Source organism: Peromyscus californicus, unplaced genomic scaffold (assembly GCF_007827085.1).
Source record: "Peromyscus californicus insignis strain IS unplaced genomic scaffold, ASM782708v3 Scaffold_20__1_contigs__length_68692818, whole genome shotgun sequence".
NCBI lineage: Eukaryota > Metazoa > Chordata > Mammalia > Rodentia > Cricetidae > Peromyscus > Peromyscus californicus.
This window is the reverse complement of record NW_026294503.1, coordinates 11614410-11631787: the sequence shown is the minus strand read 5'-3', so window position 1 is coordinate 11631787 and position 17378 is coordinate 11614410. Positions and strand designations below refer to the sequence as shown.

At 37.5% G+C, this 17378-nt stretch overlaps 1 protein-coding gene across 2 annotated transcripts in view; it reads left to right on the top strand.

Annotated features, from left to right (window-relative positions):
* Nudcd1 (NudC domain containing 1) overlaps positions 1 to 17378 on the top strand; it is a 68532-nt gene that overhangs the window by 24903 nt on the left and 26251 nt on the right. The window contains exons 3-6 of one of the 2 annotated variants that reach the window (XM_052747750.1): positions 4487 to 4669; positions 4925 to 5105; positions 11811 to 11993; positions 14220 to 14424. In XM_052747750.1, the coding sequence (XP_052603710.1) occupies positions 4487 to 4669; positions 4925 to 5105; positions 11811 to 11993; positions 14220 to 14424 (752 nt within the window). Of the gene's footprint in view, positions 1 to 4486; positions 4670 to 4924; positions 5106 to 11810; positions 11994 to 14216; positions 14425 to 17378 lie in introns of both variants that reach the window. The other variant, XM_052747749.1, reaches the window with a different exon arrangement.

Sequence of the window (17378 nt, the reverse complement as noted above, 5' to 3'; positions counted from 1 at the left end):
AAATCTATACCTTGCCACGTGGCTTGTGGCTTACCGGCATCTTCACATGCTGTTTGTCATCATGGCGGCTGGCAGTGTCTCTCTCTGCCTTCCTGTTCCCTCAATTCTCCTCTCTGTTAGTCTCGCCTATACTTCCTTCCTGGCCACTGGCCAATCAGTGTTTTATTTATTGACCAATCAGAGCAGTTTAACATACAAACCATCCCACAGCAGTGGATGCTTTTTTTGCTTCCTTTTTAAGGAACAAAGTTTTAAATGCTGTTCTAACAGCACTGGTGGGTGGCATCCCTCCTAAGTTCTGCTTGAACATGTTTTTAACCTTGAGTTTCCCTCTAGAGTGTAAGTATTAAAAAACAAAAAACAAAACTTCATTCATTCAAAGCTCTATCTCCAGCTGCCTACAAGGGTCCCCAAATCTAATTTACATAAATATATGCTATTTAAGTGCTTATTGACTATTCCTGTATAATGCCATCCATCTGTAATAAATGAACATTATGACTTATATTACACCTTATTGGTATAGGAACCAGTATAGCCAAAACTATCATGTTTGGTTAAAGAAAAACTTAATGTGGTAATTGCAGTCAATGTGAATGTTTTAGGGGATGATATTTGGAAATTGCATTGAGACTTGAAGTATTTGTTTAGAAAAATGATTTCTTTTCTAGAAGATAATGATAAAGGGAAGAAATACTAACCGTCCACAGGACTGAGCAGGATTGGAATCTTGGCCTGTGGCAGTGGAGTTTCAGTCACATTTATCCATGTGAACCTCTTCTTAAATTGGAGTTAATGATTCATTGGTTTGGTGATGTTTAAATGAGATGGCCAAAATTGGAACTGCTTCATGCTGTAGTCCCTCATTGAGTCGTCAATTTGCCAACACAATTCCAGTCCTGCAAATCAACAGAGAATTATTGCCTCAGACTAATTTTCCAATATCCTTGAATATGGTTGCCTTACTTTTTGTGAGGAAAGGGAAATGGGTGGAACCTGGAACTGGAGATGTCACTTTCATAAGGCATAATTATGAGGACGCTTTCAAACTGAACTGAATTCTAAGTCGGGAACATTTGGGTTGTTTTTGTTTTATCATTTAACTCAAATGAGGCAGACACTGTGTGTTTTAAATTAGTTAATTTTGGCTTCACATTTATATACTCAAGCCTCTTAATTATTCTATTAGATATTGTACCAATTTATCTGATAATTATACTGCTATTAACTTCAGTCATGTGTAGCCATGTATTTAAAAGAAAATGACCTGAAACACTTACTTGTATATGATTGAACAGTGATTGCCTAGTTTAGCCCTCCTTCTTAATGATGGTTCACTAGAGTAAGTCTGACGGGCCATGCAGTAAACACCTGCTTTGTGAAATTCTATTTTACTCTGTATTATTAATATTTTTAAATTATCTATGCTACACAAATCATTGGTATAGGACAAAAATAGCAACATATTTGAAACAAAGGAGGAAAATTTGCCTTCCCCCTCATCTCCTTTCCCCCAGTCATACTCCAATCTTATTTCCCTTCCTGATACTAAGCACTGTTGTGTGTCTGTCTGTAATTTACTGTAAGCTGATGCCTCACATTTGTTTCAGAATGTATGAATTCACAATGAATGTTAAACACATTGTATCATTTTGTCTTTTTCTTTGTTAGTATCTCATTGAATTTATTATTTTTTGTCAGCAATACAAATCTATCTCAGTACATTTAACTGGTATTTGGGATTCCCTAGAGTGGATGTTCTATTTCCTTGCTAGCACTTTCTAGGCAAACAACAGTCACACTGTTGAATAAGTTGGATTTATTACTTCTTACAGTAAGGGAGAACATAAGTGAAGGAGAGCCACAGAGTATCTGGGAGGATTTAGCATTGGTGATAGTGAGGGATCTGACTCACATTAGGTGATTTGGAGGGGCAGGGTTTAAGGAAGTGGGTGTGTGGGTATGTCAGGTCTCACCTAGGAAGGAAGACTGGAATGGAACTCTGGCTGTCATTAGTCAGGAAGATGTAGTGGCTCACACTAGTGTGCTATAGAATCAAATTTGTAGTGTTGATGTGTTCTTCTGTGCATAGGAATTCTCATAGAGTGATGTTGTTTTGTCTTGCTCCATTGGAGTTGTGTTTGTCTGATATGTGTGTTCATTAGAAGAATGCTGTAAGTATTGGACTTTTCTAGGCAAACCAAGACCTGCGTGAGGCTCCTAAGCCAGCTGCCCTGTGTCAGAGGCTGCTGTTACACTCCATCCCAGTTTTTACTGGCTTAAGTGTCTTTTTCTTTATACTTGAGCTTTATATTAATAGAAATACTATATAAATCCCTATAAGCTGAGTTATATCAAAGGGTATGTAAAACATCAATAAATTTGATTTCTTTTCATTTTTAATAAGCCTGTACTTATTTTGTCTACCAACAGGGCACCTCAGCCAAGGATAGACATTGCAAGTCTAATTTTAAAGACAAGGTGATTTTTATACAGACGTTAGTCCTGTGTTTGTTGTCTTTGGTTCCTATATCTTGCATTTTTGTATGGGCAGTCATTGACTACCCTAAAATTATTAAAACAGTCCTCTATCAGTTATTTAACTTTTCCTCTAAAGCATTCAGATTAATAGTCCATCTGGAATATTGAATATTTTCGTGTATGTGTCAGGTTTGAATTTTTTTCCCCAGAAGTATTCAAGCATGCCAGTATCACCTGTTGACCAGTCTGTTTACTTTTAGTGGAAATACCATGTTGTGTTCTAAATGTAGATAGACATGGACATCAGCCTATGGCAAAATTTCTGTTCACTGACCTCCATCTAACTGATTGGGTTTTCTGATGTTGTTTCCTCTGAAACGTCAGGACTGGAGACTACAATAAGTCAAGTGTGTACTGATGGAGGCTGTACTGCCTGTCTTTGAGGCATCTCAGTACTGTCATGATGTAATCCTGTTTCACATGGCTAATATTCAGATTTGATGTTTCTGCAACAGTTGTTGGTAGCTATGCTTGCTATTTTATATTTCTTATTTAATTCAACATTACCAAATTTATAAAACATGAGTAAAAAATTAAAGATATGATTTCATAGATAACTAAATTGGTTTGCTTTTTTTCAAAACCTTGTAATTAAAAGAGTATAGATTAAAACAGTTGTAGAATCGAACAAATACAGTGCATAAATTAAGGATTACTTTCCTTCTGTAGGGAACTCTGACAGTTAAAAATTTTTTAAATGAATATAGTCTGGTAGTTTATGAGCATTTGTTTCCTAAATGGTAAATTCTGAATGTATTTTCTCATAAAACATTTTGGTGATTCTTCATATCATAGCTCTATATTGTAAAGACAGACACAACTGAGAATTTGTTAACAAAAATCTGAGTTGATAGTATCTCAATGTAACACTCTCCCCACCACTCCCCAGACAGGGTTTCTCTGTGTAGCCCTAGCTGTCCTGGAACTCACTCTGTAGACCAGGCTGACCTCAAACTCAGAGATCCTCCTGTCTCTGCCTCCTGAGTTCTGGGTTAAAGGTATGTTGGTTTGTTTTTCGGTTTTTTTTTGTTTGTTTGTTTGCTTGTTTTTTTCTTTTTGCTATACAACAGTGGTTCCCAACCTGTAGGTTACAACCCCTTTGGGAGTTAGACGATCTTTTCATAGGGGTCTCCTAAGACCAAATAAAAAACAACAACAAAAACAAAACCCACAGATATTTACATTGTGATTCATAACAGTAGCAAAATTATAGTTATGAAGTAGCAACAAAAATAATTTTATGGTTGGGGGTCATCACAACATGATTAACTGTATTAACAGGTCACAGCATTAGGAAGGTTGAGAAACACTGCTATAGAATATTATCTACATAGGCATTTGAAAATATAACATGGTATGTCCTGTTAGTAAATTAGCACTACTGACCCTAAAACTAAGAACGAAATTAGATTACTGTAATGTACTAGCTTCTCTTGATAGAGCAGTTACAGAACTCAGTCACTTGAGACAGTGAGCAATGACCATCGCACTCTCCCTGTGGTCAGAAATTCACAAAGTGGCGTAAGTGACTGTCTCCCTAATGGTTTCTCATGGGAAACTTGACACCACTAAGGAATGCAATTTCAACATGGTGCTGTTATTATTGGGAGCCTCTCCCTCCCCCCCCCTTCCTCTCAATGTGGGTCTTTACATTTACTCATTATCTGATCTTCACCGCAGCTTAACTGCTAGCCGCCTTACAGTGTGTAACCTAAGAAAGAGCAAAGATGGTGATGTAAAATGTTTGTGATCTCATCCTAGAGGCTGCGTGCCACCTGTCCCATCTACTTTTTTTTATTTGTTAAAATCAGTACACTTCATACTCAAAGGAAGGGAAATTGACGCAGCTTTTGAATACAGAAGAATCAGCCGTACTGTAGGTATTTTGTGTGTGTATGGATCAGGAATAGGAAGGATTTATTTATAATCCTTGGTTTCGTTTTAGGACACTGCCTTAGGAAAACCTCGAGAGGTGTTCCGACTCCCTACAGATTTGACAACATATGACAATCGTCTTTGTGCTTCTATCCATTTCACATCCCCTACCTGGGTTACCTTGTCAGACGGAACTGGAAGATTATATGTCATTGGAACAGGCAACCGTGGAAATAGTCCTGAAAAATGGGAGGTGAGTTGTTTTTTGTTTTTGGTAAGACTTGTGCAGAGTCCCGAAGGCGTGTGTAAATTAGATGGAGACATTTATGGGACTGTGCTGAGTGCTTTGTGAAGCATCCCCCTTTTCCATATATGGTTCTAGGAGAATGCTTTATTTCTCTTCCCCCTGCTCATTCTATTCGAATGTCCTGTTATTTCTTTGGTGATGATCATATTTCGCTTTTATAAACCATGCATTTAAAATATGTGTGATTTTTTTCCCCTATAGATTATGTTTAATGAAGAACTTGGGAATCCATTTATTATAATTCATAGTATCTCATTGCTGGAAGGTGAAGAGCACTCAGTAGCTATGCTTCTTCTTCGCATAGAGAAGGAGGAATTGGACATGAAAGGAAGTGGCTTCTATGTTTCTTTAGAGTGGGTCACTGTCAGTAAGAAAAAAGAAGGTAAGGTAAACAAGATTCTGAACCTCTCCAGCTTGCCTTAGCTGGTTGGGGCTTGAAATGGAATACTGCTTGTTTCTTGAGCATTGTGATAAATTATGCTTCTAAAAAGACTATGATATGCTTCTACAACCAATTATGCAGTCTATTTAAAAGAATTACATGAATTTTGGAGACCATAATATATATATATAATATATATAATAAATAATTATATATATAATTAAAACAGCTAAAAATTTATATCTAAAAATTCATATATATGAACATGGATATAAATATCTGTTGTGAGACATGAATAAACTTCATCCACACTAGATACAGCACTGACAGCGACCAAAGTCATACAGTGTATAGCTGAGTGAGCCCTAACGTTTTTTGGGGCTACATACAGGAGCCCCAGTAGATGTGTTATTTGCAGGACCTGGGTGGTGCACAGGCAGCTACAGCACTGAAGAGCTCACCCCTGCATTGGTAACAAACTCACAGAACTGTCTCCCTGCCCCCCAACTCTCAGCGTGCTCCATTACAGCTTATATAACCTTGGGAGGGCCTTTGAATTTTGTAACTTTGAGGAGTTTCCTGAAAATTGTTTCTTTCACCTGAGTCTTAGGAACCTCTTTTTCTAAATGAGGATGTGTCTCAAATTACAGGAAATAGCTACCTAATAGCAATAGTAAATTTTAGTCTAACTTAAATACATTTAAATATAAATACAAAAAGGGAAATGGAGTGACTGCCTTTATTTTGTTCAACCTAGTCTTTTGCTTCTACCTTCCATAAAACTTTCTTATCAATATATGTCAGACTTCAAGCATGACATTAAAAAGTAGTTTCTTGTGTATTACTGAGGTTCCTAATGGTGAGTGCCTGCTCTTTGCCATTGCTTAGTTTAAGTGATGTATTTAGCATTCTTCCTCTCAGTCAGTCTCTGCTTTTCTCTAATTGCTGCTAAGAAGAGAGTTTGCTTGTTTTTCTTTGTGTTTGTTTGTTTGTTTTTTCCATGTTGACATTGTTCCACTGTTCTTCTTATTCACTACAAAAAAACCTTACTGCCAATTTACATTTCAGATACAGGCTTTCTGTATCTGAATACTTGCTTTCTAAAAGGAATAACTCTGTTAAGAAACGTCTATATCGACATGGAATTGCTTATGCTTAAGCTGAATAAATCTCCTACGTTTGTTTTTCCCAGCATTATCTCCATCTCTATAGGAAAGCAGTAACTATATTTTAGGAGTTGGAAAAAAAAACACTGCTTTAAAGGACCAGACAGTAACCATACAGTCTGTGTCACAGCTATTCACCTGTTTTGTTACGGCAAGAAAAAAGCAGTGGCTAGTTTATGAAGGAATTAGTAAGCTGGGTTCTAAAATACTTAGGGACATTGAAGCTTGAGTGACAAGAATTGTTATAGGTATTTAAATATTCTTTTGATTGATTTCCTGCCATTTGAAATAAAAAGTAATGCTTAACCCTCAAACTGTACAAATACAGGAATAGATTCAGCTTTGGCTCCTGGGTAGTACTTTGAAGACTGCTATTTAAGGAAACAGTAGAAGTGGTTTTCTGTTTGTTTGTCTTTTTTTTTTTTTTTTTTTTTTTTTGTATATGATTTAGCTTCTTAGAGGAGAAATCATCATGCATTTTCCTTCTCCCTGTTCAAGACACTTGGTTCTGTAGTGCAGGTCAGTCCATGTTACTTACCTGATGCCTGTAGATTTCACAGCAGCTCTGCCATCGCAGCCCCATTTCTTCATCTCGCCTCATTTGAACAGGCGCAATTAGAATGACCTTTCTTTTTTCTCCGAGGATTGGTATTTGTGGAACTCAGCAATTATCTTACTTTTTCTCTGCTCTTTTTAATACCTTGCTTTCCCCAAGTATTACTAATAGAATTGTGTTATTTTTTTTTTAGTGTATTAACCCCTCTTCCCGTGTGTGTGTGTGTGTGTGTGTGTGTGTGTGTGTGTGTGTGTGTGTGTGTGTGTGTGTGTGTGTGTGTGTGTGTGTGTGTGTGTGTGTGTGTGTTCAGGTGCATGTAGAGGCCAGATGCAGTCCACCTTGTGTTTTGAGATGGTGTTTCTCACTAGTCTGGAACTCACCAAGTAGACTAGACTGGTTGGCAGTAACACAACCTGTTCTGCTTCTCTAGTGCTGGGAATACAAGTACATGCCACTGTGCATGGCTTTTTAAACATGCTTTCTGGGGACCAAAGTCAAGTTCTCATGTTTGCAGAGTAAGTACTTAATGGGCTGAGCTGTGTTTCCAGTCCTTTTGATGTTCAAATCTAACATAGCAGAGCAGTATTTTTCTAAACTACGTTGAGGGGAACATAGAATTAATTATATTTTGTTGTCAGTTAAGTTGGAAAATGAAAATGTTTAACATCCCCAAAACACACTAAGAATGCTGAAGTTTCTAAGTTTTATTTAGCAAAATAGAAAATTTAATCATGGAATCTACTGCTTAACACTTACTATTATTTACTTTCCCAAACATATTAGGAAAAAATCATCCTTGGTTTGGGGTCTTGAAAGAAATGTAGGACTGTTTGGTATGCATGTTTCTGTGGGTGAAATATAGAAGTTTTTAGTTCATTCATGAAATGACAAGCTGGTTCTTAAATAGTTATGAACTGAATGTGTGGCTTTAGGTGAGGATATAGAGTAAAAATAATTACATGTTTTAGGGAAGATTGTATTGTTATATTTAATTCATAACAGTGAGTTGTTTTTTTAACTATATAATGTTAAGCTTATAAAAATATTAGTAGGATAAAGGTATATACTCACCTGAAATGATTTTTTTGTTTGCTTGTTTATTTGCATTTTTTCTTATTATTTTTAAAATTTTTGTGTAATATAGTTTGATCATATTCTTTCCTCTCCCCAAGTCTTCCCAGATCTTTCCTACCCAACTACATGTTCTTTAACTCTCTCTCATAAAACCAAAAGAACCCTAAAACAAAAAAACAAGAAAACAAAACTAAACAAGACAAAAAGCACACAAAAAACACCATACTTGGTGTTTTAAATGTATATTCTGGGGACCAAATTGTTGGTCAGCTACTCCTAAGCATGAAGTCTGCACTGAGGTGTGCTTGTATACCTAGTGATACTGCACTGGAGAAAACTGATTTTCATTTTACCAGGAGGTATCAAATGCAAATTACTTACTAGTTAGTAGTGAGACTTTTGTACACTTTCACTTGTACTTCTTTGTGGTAGAATTTTATCTGACATGAACTTGTACAATTCTTGTGTGTGCTGTTGCAGTCTCTGTGAGTTCATAGGTGTATTAGCCCTGTTTTGTCTAGATAACTCAACTTCCTTGAAGTCATCCTCTACCTCTGGCCTTTGCAATCTTTCTACCTCATTTTCTGCATAGATCCCTGTGGTTGGTTGAGTGTAATTGGCCCCCATAAACTCATAGGGAGTGGCACTATTAGGAGGTGTGGCCTTGTTGGAGGAAGTGTGTCACTGTGGGGGTGGAATTTGAGGTCTTAAATATGCTAAAGCCACGACCAGTGTCTAAGTTCACTTCCTATTGCATTCTGATCACGATGGAGGACTCTGAGCTCCTTCATGTCTGCCTGCATGCCACTATGTCCTGCCATGATGATAACGGACTAAACCTCTGAACTGTAAACCACCCAGTTAAAATGTTTTCCTTTATAAGAGTTGCCGTGGTCATGGTGTCTCTTTGCGGCAATAGAAATCCTAAAGACAAAAGTTGGTACCAGGGACTGCAGTATTGTTGTGATAGGTCTGACTATGCTTTTGTTTGGAGGAATTTGGACTTCGGGAGTTTGGGTTAGAAAGCGGTGGAAAGCTCTGAGCACTGCTTAGTGGGCCATCCTAGTAGGAGCCTGGAGGACAGTGGTGCTGAGTGTGGTTTGAACTGTGGGAGCCTGGCTCAAGAGGTTTCAGAGGAGAATGTTAATGTGTGGCTTAGAGATCATTCTTGTGATATTTTGGTGAAGAATGTGTCTGCTTTTTGCCCTTGTCTGAAGAGTCTGCCTGAGACTGAAGTGAAAATTTTTGAATTAATTCCATTGGCAGAGGAAATCTCAAAAACAGCCTAGTATGGATTCTGTTGTATTGTTCTTAGTGTTAAATCTAATGAAGATTTGTAGTGAAAAGGAGCAAGCTGAGCAAGGAAAAATAGAAAGTGTAAAATTTGAGGAGAAAAGGAGCAGCAGGAAGTGGAATGGAGCTAAGTCCTGTGTTCAAGGAGATAGATTAAGAAACGAAATAAAGGGAGTGGTGACCTCAGGGTAAGATCCCAAACAGCAAAGTTTTCAATTTGTGGAAAGGAATTAAAGAAAAGCTTACAGCCAGGTATGGTAGTACCTGCCTTTAATCCCAGCACTTGGAAGGCAAAGGCAGGCGGATCTCTGAGATTGAGACCAGCCTGTTCTACAGAGCAAGTTCCAGGATAGCGAAGCTTAGGCAGTGAAGGTAACCATCGGAAAAAGAAAGCTAGTGAAGATATAATTAAACAAGGGGGCCATAATCCAGCCCAGTAAGCAGCAGAACTCGGCAACTTCAGCCATGTGGTTCTAGAGTCAAGGATAGAAGAAAGGCATCATGGAATCTTCCTCTGCAGCTAAGGAAAGCCGTGAGGCCAGGTATGTGTCACAGGTATCCCTGAATGGAGGCCTAGAGAGGCCATTTTCTGTGAGTTGTGAGTTGAAGCCTGGAAACCCCAAGATGTTAGAGATGCTGGAGTTGTGGGATATCTGCAAAGGAGAGATGCTAACAGGGAGTGGAACCAGCCCAAGAGAAAGAAATGCATTTCAGTCAACAAAGCTGAACAGAATTGGAGATCTGAAGAGTAATTTTGACATCAGACATGGAGATGCAGTTTGGAGTTTGCCCAGCTGGTTTTCAGTCTTGATTTGGTCCAGTATTTCCTCCTTATGCTCTCTTCCCTACTTTTGGAATGGTAATGAATATCCTCTGCAATTATATGTTGGAAGTGTGTGATTTGTTATTTCATTTTTATTTTATAAGGGATTACAGTTGAGAGATTGTATGAATCTCAGAAGAGACTGAACTTTGGACTTTAAAGCATTGTTAAGACTGTAATAGACCATAGGGACTTTTGAACTTGGACTAAATGCATTTTACATAATGCTATATTGTTGCAAGCTTATGGGAGCCAGGGAGTGGAATGTGGTAGTTTGAATGTAGTTGGCCCCCATAAGCTCACAGGGAGTAGCACTATTAGGAAGTGTGACCTTGTTGGAGTAGGTGTGGCCTTGGAGGAAGTGTGTCACTGAGGGGTTGGACTTTGAGGTCTTATATAAGTTCAAGCCGTGACCAGTGTCTCAATTTACTTGTATTGCATTCTGATCACGATGGAGGACTCTGAGCTCCTTCTCCAGCACTATCTGCCTGCATACCACCATGTCCTGCCATGATGATAATGAATGGACTAAAGCTCTGAACTATAAGCCAGCCCCAAAGAAATGTTTTCCTTTATAAGAATTATCATGGTCGCCAGGTGGAGGTGGCACATGCCTTTAATCCCAGCACTTGGGAGGCAGAGCCAGGCGGATCTCTGTGAGTTCAAGGCCAGACTGGTCTACAGAGAGAGATCCAGGATAGGTACCAAAACTACACAGAGAAACCCTGTCTTGAAAAAAACAAAAAAGAATTACCGTGGACATGGTGTCCCTTCGCAACAATAGAAACCTTAACCAAGACAATCCTTGAGCCATGAAAGGAGAAGTTTGATAGACATCCCATTTAGGTCTGAGTTCTCCAACATCACTCACTGTCTGCACACTGTCCAGTTGTGGGTCTCTGTGTTAATTCTCTTGTAAGGGTTGAGCAATGAAGTAATCTGGGTCCCAGCCAACTGTGGGGGCTGTGGGGTTCTGGGTAGAGAGTGGTTCTTTTATCTGAAGTGTTTTGAGCATGTTGAAAACAATCTGTCTTCATAAGAGAATAAGTTTATTAAAACTTTAAAATTCAGTTAAATTGGTATTTATTGTAAAGGTTTTAAATTCTGTTATTTCATTATTGATTATAATAATCATGCAGTTCTATCTTGGTATATAAAAATCAGTTGCTCTGAAAATATTTCATTTTTAGAAACCCTCTTTATCATTAGCTAAAACAAGAGAAAATAGTTCATTCCACATTTTTCCCCTCGGTCTCAGCTAGTGTCTCTTTTCAAAAGGTGCCTGTCACATACCTGCTGGGAAAGTAGTCAGTCCCTTTGAAGGTCTAGACTTTGTTCTCCAGAGGAAGCGTGTGCAGGTTAGACATGCGCTGTGCGTGTGTCATTCACTGGGATTAGCCACTTGGAATGTGACAAAGTAGCTGAGGTAGTGAGTTTCAAAATGGACGTGATTTTAACAGCCGTTTGCAGCAAGCGGCCGCTGCACTGGACAGGACAACTGAGAGTGGGTTTCATCAAAACCAGTACTTTAAAGTAGGGACTTGAGGTGGATAAGATTGTCTGTGTGTGTGTGTGTGTGTGTGTGTGTGTGAGAGAGAGAGAGAGGGGGGGGGGGGAGGCGAGAGGACAGTTACAGGAGTCAGTTCTTTCCTTCCGCCATGTGGGTCTTGCCCATCAGGCTTGGTGGAGCCCTTACCCACTGAGCTGCCTTGGTGGCCGTAAGTTGTCAATTTTTTATTCTTACCAAAAGATTTTTTAAAATGTAGCTTTTCATAATACTTATTTTCCTGCAGATAGTAAAAAGTATGAAATTACCAAGCGTCATGTTCTCCGTGGAAAGTCAGTGCCGCATTATGCTGCTATTGAGCCCAATGGAAACGGTGTAATGATTGTATCCTACAAGTCCTTCAAGTTTATTTCAGTTGATCAGGATCTTGAAGAAAGTATGGATGAAGACAGGTCAGAGAAAATCAAAGGTAATTTAGCCCGTCAGGGGACCTCATGCGTACTTAGGTACACAGATGTGGATGTCTGCTTTGTCCTCCCAGATGCTGTGCGTCCCACTAGGGCACAATAGATGCTTTCTCTTCATTTTATTTTATTTCATATCCCCCACCCCCATCTTTTTGGAAGATTCTCCCTGAATGATGTGGACTGGTTTACCTTCATAATTTTGTAATTATCTGGTGTTTTAGAAATTGAAGTTGCTTACATGATTCCTTGTTTAATACTTAATAAATAATGTTTATATTAGCAATGGATAAGGCAGTACAATAGTGTTCTTCTAAAATAAGGTGTAGTATCCATATTCTTACCTTCATACTAAACTGACAGTTCCTTGAGGGCAGAATCATTGTTTTCCTCAATGTTGAGTGAGTGCATAAAGGTCATGAGGTCAACAAGGTCTTCTGGAAGAAGCTTATATTTATAAATAAAGGATATTGTTGTTCCTATCAGAGAATAGTATATTTAACAGAATTATAAAGTGTTTGATAGTTGCATATTATTCTTTGCATCTACCTTTTATTTTGAAATGATTAAATTATTTGAAATAAAATTAAGGACTGCAGTGATGACTCAGATGTTAAGAGCACTTGCTGATCTTGCTGACCTGGGTGTGGTACCCAGCACCCACTTGGTGGCTCACAATCATCCTTATCTGCAGTTTCAGGATCTGACATCTTCTTCTGGCCTCTGAGGGCACCAGGCACACATTTACATGTACATACATACATACAGACAGACATACAAACATATATACAAACACACATACATATTAAATAGCAATAAATAAAGCTTTAACATAAGTGTCCTCAGTATATTTGTGTACTTTTTTAAAAAATGGATCCTTCAAACCATATTTAAATATACTAATGTAATCAATATTTAAAAGTATTTCCCCAGATTTACAAATGTTTGAGCCTCTAGATAGAAAAAGTTGTGCCTTGAGGCCTTCTCTCCTTCCCCCACTTTGTTTCCTTACACACACGTGTTGTTAGACTGGGACTTCTCTCAATAAATTCCCTAACCTTGTTTCATTGGTAAATGTGCTAAAGCCCTTACCAAGTCAGTGCTCACGTATCAAGTCTACACGCCCTTAGAACTCATTCACCGAGCGAACGAGAGCCTTGATCACTGAGATGTCTCTATCCATGTTGGGACCAGCACCAATCACAGTCCCAGCAGAGTACTGTATGTGTTTATGTCACTGTAGTCCAGCTGCTGGTTTTCTTGTTGATGCTTCATGTTACAACTTGAATTCTTTTGCAATTTATTATTATTTGTGATTTTTTTTCCACAATGATAAAGGAAAAGAGTCATATTTCAAATTACATATGCTTGGTTGATTAGCATTTTTTAACACTTCTGAGAATAGAAACTGGTTTCATTTTCTGTAAACCTCATGAAAAATGGTGTCTGAACTATTTGGTATCATCATAATAAGACAAATAATTATATTTTCTTGTAAAAATGTAGACATAATCTCTAATGGCACAGGATGACACCTCAAGTTACCCACAGTCAAAAAGGTCTGAAACAGCCTACTGGAGGAGGGCTTTCATAGCATGTGCAAACCCCAGGTTTGACCTTCACCATAAGAAAACAGGGAAAAATGTAAATGTTAATATACTCCCTATGATGAGGGGATTAAAAAATTCTGGATTTTCTTTAGTCTGTTTTCACTAAAAAAACATGTAATTTTACAGGCTCCTCTTATCCTCATTGTCTGTCAGAAGTTATCCTTTATGTGATTATATTGAGTTAACTGATAGGTTCACAATTCAGGGAGACTGGTGAGTGTGTGTATGTGTGTGTGTGTGTGTGTGTGTGTGTGTGTGTGTGTGTGTGTGTGTGTGCGCGTGCCTGTGTGCACACGCATTGTAAATAAGAGGGAGAAGAGAGGGAGCGATAAGGAAAGGCAGATAGTGAAGTAATGAAGTAAGGGATTGCTGTCAGTAGTATTTATGAGTGCCCATCCCTTAATGTATTGGGTGAGCCTGGAAGAGGAAAATATGTGTATTTGTTACAACTCTTTGAGTCAAATTCCTTGAAGTCTTGTGTGTTTACAATTGGTGTATGTGTGAGAGGGATTCTCACTAGGAAATACACTGATTGACTTGGATAGGTGTTCTCTTAGAAGTCTAAGTTTGTTATGTTGTATCTAATTTTTATTACATAATGCATTTTCTTATTTCCAGTAGAACCTTTGTATTACTGGCAACAAACTGACGATGATTTGACAGTAACAGTAAGGCTTCCAGAAAACTGTACTAAGGAAGATATTCAGATACAGTTTTTGCCTGATAACATCAACATTATGCTGAAGGAAATCCAGGTTTTGGAAGGAAAACTCTATTCATCTATTGATCATGAAAGCAGTACATGGACAATTAAGGAGAATGATAGGTATTTTTGTAGTTTTACATTTGAAATTTTATTTTTTATTACTTTTTATTTTTTTCTCTCTCTACAGTAGTAATATTGAAGATGAATATAATAGTCCACCCATAGTGATGATTTTTTAGGTAGATTAAAAATGCTGAAACTACATCAAACAGTAATTGTAGTTAAGAGTAATGACGCTGTTGCACTTACCTGCTTCTTATTACCACCTGTAGATACAGTGATGACAAAAGCTGAGACTATTTGCTTGTTTTAGCTTGTACTCTTAAAGCTTTGTGATAGAGCCGGGCGGTGGTGGTGCACGCCTTTAATCCCAGCACTCGGGAGGCAGAGCCAGGCGGATCTCTGTGAGTTCGAGGCCAGCCTGGTCTCCAAAGCGAGTTCCAGGAAAGGCGCAAAGCTACACAGAGAAACCCTGTCTCGAAAAACCAAAAAAAAAAAAAAAAAAAAAAAAGCTTTGTGATAGAAACAGTTTCAAGTTTAATTTAATTCCGAAATAATAATATAATCCCATTCTTTAAAATTTATTTAAAGTGTAAAAAGTTATAGGGTGAGAAGTTTCCCTCCAACAAGTCCCCCCAGTCATCGGTGCATCCTCCCCTCTGGCTACTGTTACTAGTTTCCTTCTAGAGGCATTTTCTGTTAAGATAGATAGATATATATCTATCTCAGAGAATTTTATATATATATATGGCTATACATCTTGTTTTTTGCATTTGCAAACAGTGAGTTTTAGGTCTTTTTCCATTAAGGATTCATGATTATTTTCAGTACTTTCTTATGTCTTTGTAAAGTTAAGTCTGTTAGGTAGATCATCCTTTAAAACAATTAATTTTCTGTTGTTGAACCTTTAGAATGTTTCCATTCTTTTGCTACAATGAATATATATCTGTTATTTTGCATGTATAAAATACCTTTGAAGAATTAATTTTGAGAAACAAATTTTACTTCAGTATAAATTGATCACTTACATTTCTTTTATGTGTTCTGTGTTTGGTACACAAAAAAGTTAAACCATATAAGAAATGCATGGTAATTGGACTTGGTCTAAAATGTTTCTGCTCTTCAGAATTGAGATGTTAAGCCAAGTGTGGTGGTGTGTATGACTTGTATCCCAGTACTTGCAAAGCTGAGCATCAGGAATTCAAGGTCAACCTCAGCTATACTTTTAGTCTGAGGTCAGTCTGGGTTACATGAAACCCTATCTCCAGAAGCCAAAATCAAATTTTAAAAATTGAAATTTTATGCTCATCTAAAAATGTTTTACTTTTAAAGTAAGACATGAATAGTTACAAAAATATTTATATGAAAACTTACATTTTCAATGCATAAAAGTCCTACAAGTTCCTAAGATAACCAAGGGACTTAGACTAGTTCAGTTGGTAGAGAGATTGCTTAGCATGCACAAATTTACTGTTTTTTTTGTTTTTCGTAATATATGAAAACAATTATCTTCAAAGTTCTTTTGAAAGGACTGTGTATTTCCACATCTGTTTGAGGATAGCAGTTAAAATTGGCAGTTAAAAATTAGCAGATAAAATTGGTAGCTAGAACATACTGTTAAATGCAGTGCTTTCCTAACTTGCAAGTCTGGCAAGTTGCTTAACCCCTTAAGTGTTTTTCATTCATATTTGGAACATGGACCTAAAGACAGAACTTTATTTGGTTGTGTTAAACATAAATGAGGTAAAACATGCAGTTCCCAAGGCAGTCCCTATCATATGGTAAAGCGTTAGGTGAGGATGAGCTAGTGTTGTTGCTTTTGTTTTTATCATTTTCATCAGATTAGCATATTCCTTAAGTCTGGGCATTATTGATTGTGGTGATAATTTTCAGTGTTAATGATAAGAACTTTATATTGCTCTGTAAGTGATATTATTTTGTATAGTCTCTTAAATAGTTGCAGAAAATTTTTAATGCTTTAATTATTTTATGAATTCATGATAACCTTGCTAAAGAATAGTTTATAAGTTTGCATGTTCTATTTGATAATTGCAGTAATGGATTATTATTGTACTTGTGGATTTGTTTGCTTGAAGTTGTGTTCCAGGATGTGGGTAAGTGTGGTGCATATTTATCAGAGATGGCTCGTGGAAAAGATTCCTTCTTGTGGAAGCAACACAAGGCCTGCCACTTGATTTGCCTGTCCTGTCCAGAGAAACTTGGGGCAACTGCCTCCTCCTCTGTTCCTGTCTGCTCTGACTCAGTGCTTCATTTTCCTGTAGCCTAAGTTCTTGATCTGTGGGTCTCTGACCGACCCTGCCTAGTGCATTTGGAGTTGTTCTTTAACAGCTTAAATGTATAGAATTAGATAGAAAACAAGTTATATAGACTATACTAACATTTCTCCTGTATTGCAAAGTTTCTTTTTTGAATTCCTACATTTGATTTCAGTTGTTTAAAAATACATGTTTTAAAAATTAACATTGGCATTAATTTAACTTGTCCTGTCTTTGATTAAAATTACATGTTAAGGCTCCTAGTTTATGATAGTAAATTGTTGGCTCTGTGTCTTGAGAGGTTAGTTGTAGGCCATTTTTTTTTTCTGTATGTGCTTTACTGCACAGCTGCTGCACATAGATCCATGCTGCTTGGACTTCATTGCTTGGATTTAGTGATACCCTGGATACCTACGTTCCAACAGCATTTTCTACAAGCTCTCTTTCCAGCCACTCCACATTCTGTCTTCAAGCCATTTGATGCTCCATTTCTAGTGATACTTTTGTGTTTAGTTATTAAGTTTAGGTTACTTACCATTGGATTATAGATTTTTCCATCAGATGTAAAGCCAAAGTGAGTAAGATTTTTGGTAAAATATTCTCTAGATACCAGATATTTACCTTCCTCTCTTCCTCCCTCTTCCTTTCTAGTCTTCATCTTCCCTCTTCTTCCTCTCTCTCTAATTTTGATATGTGCTCTCACTACATGGCCTCAAGTGGCTGTGAACTCTTGATTCT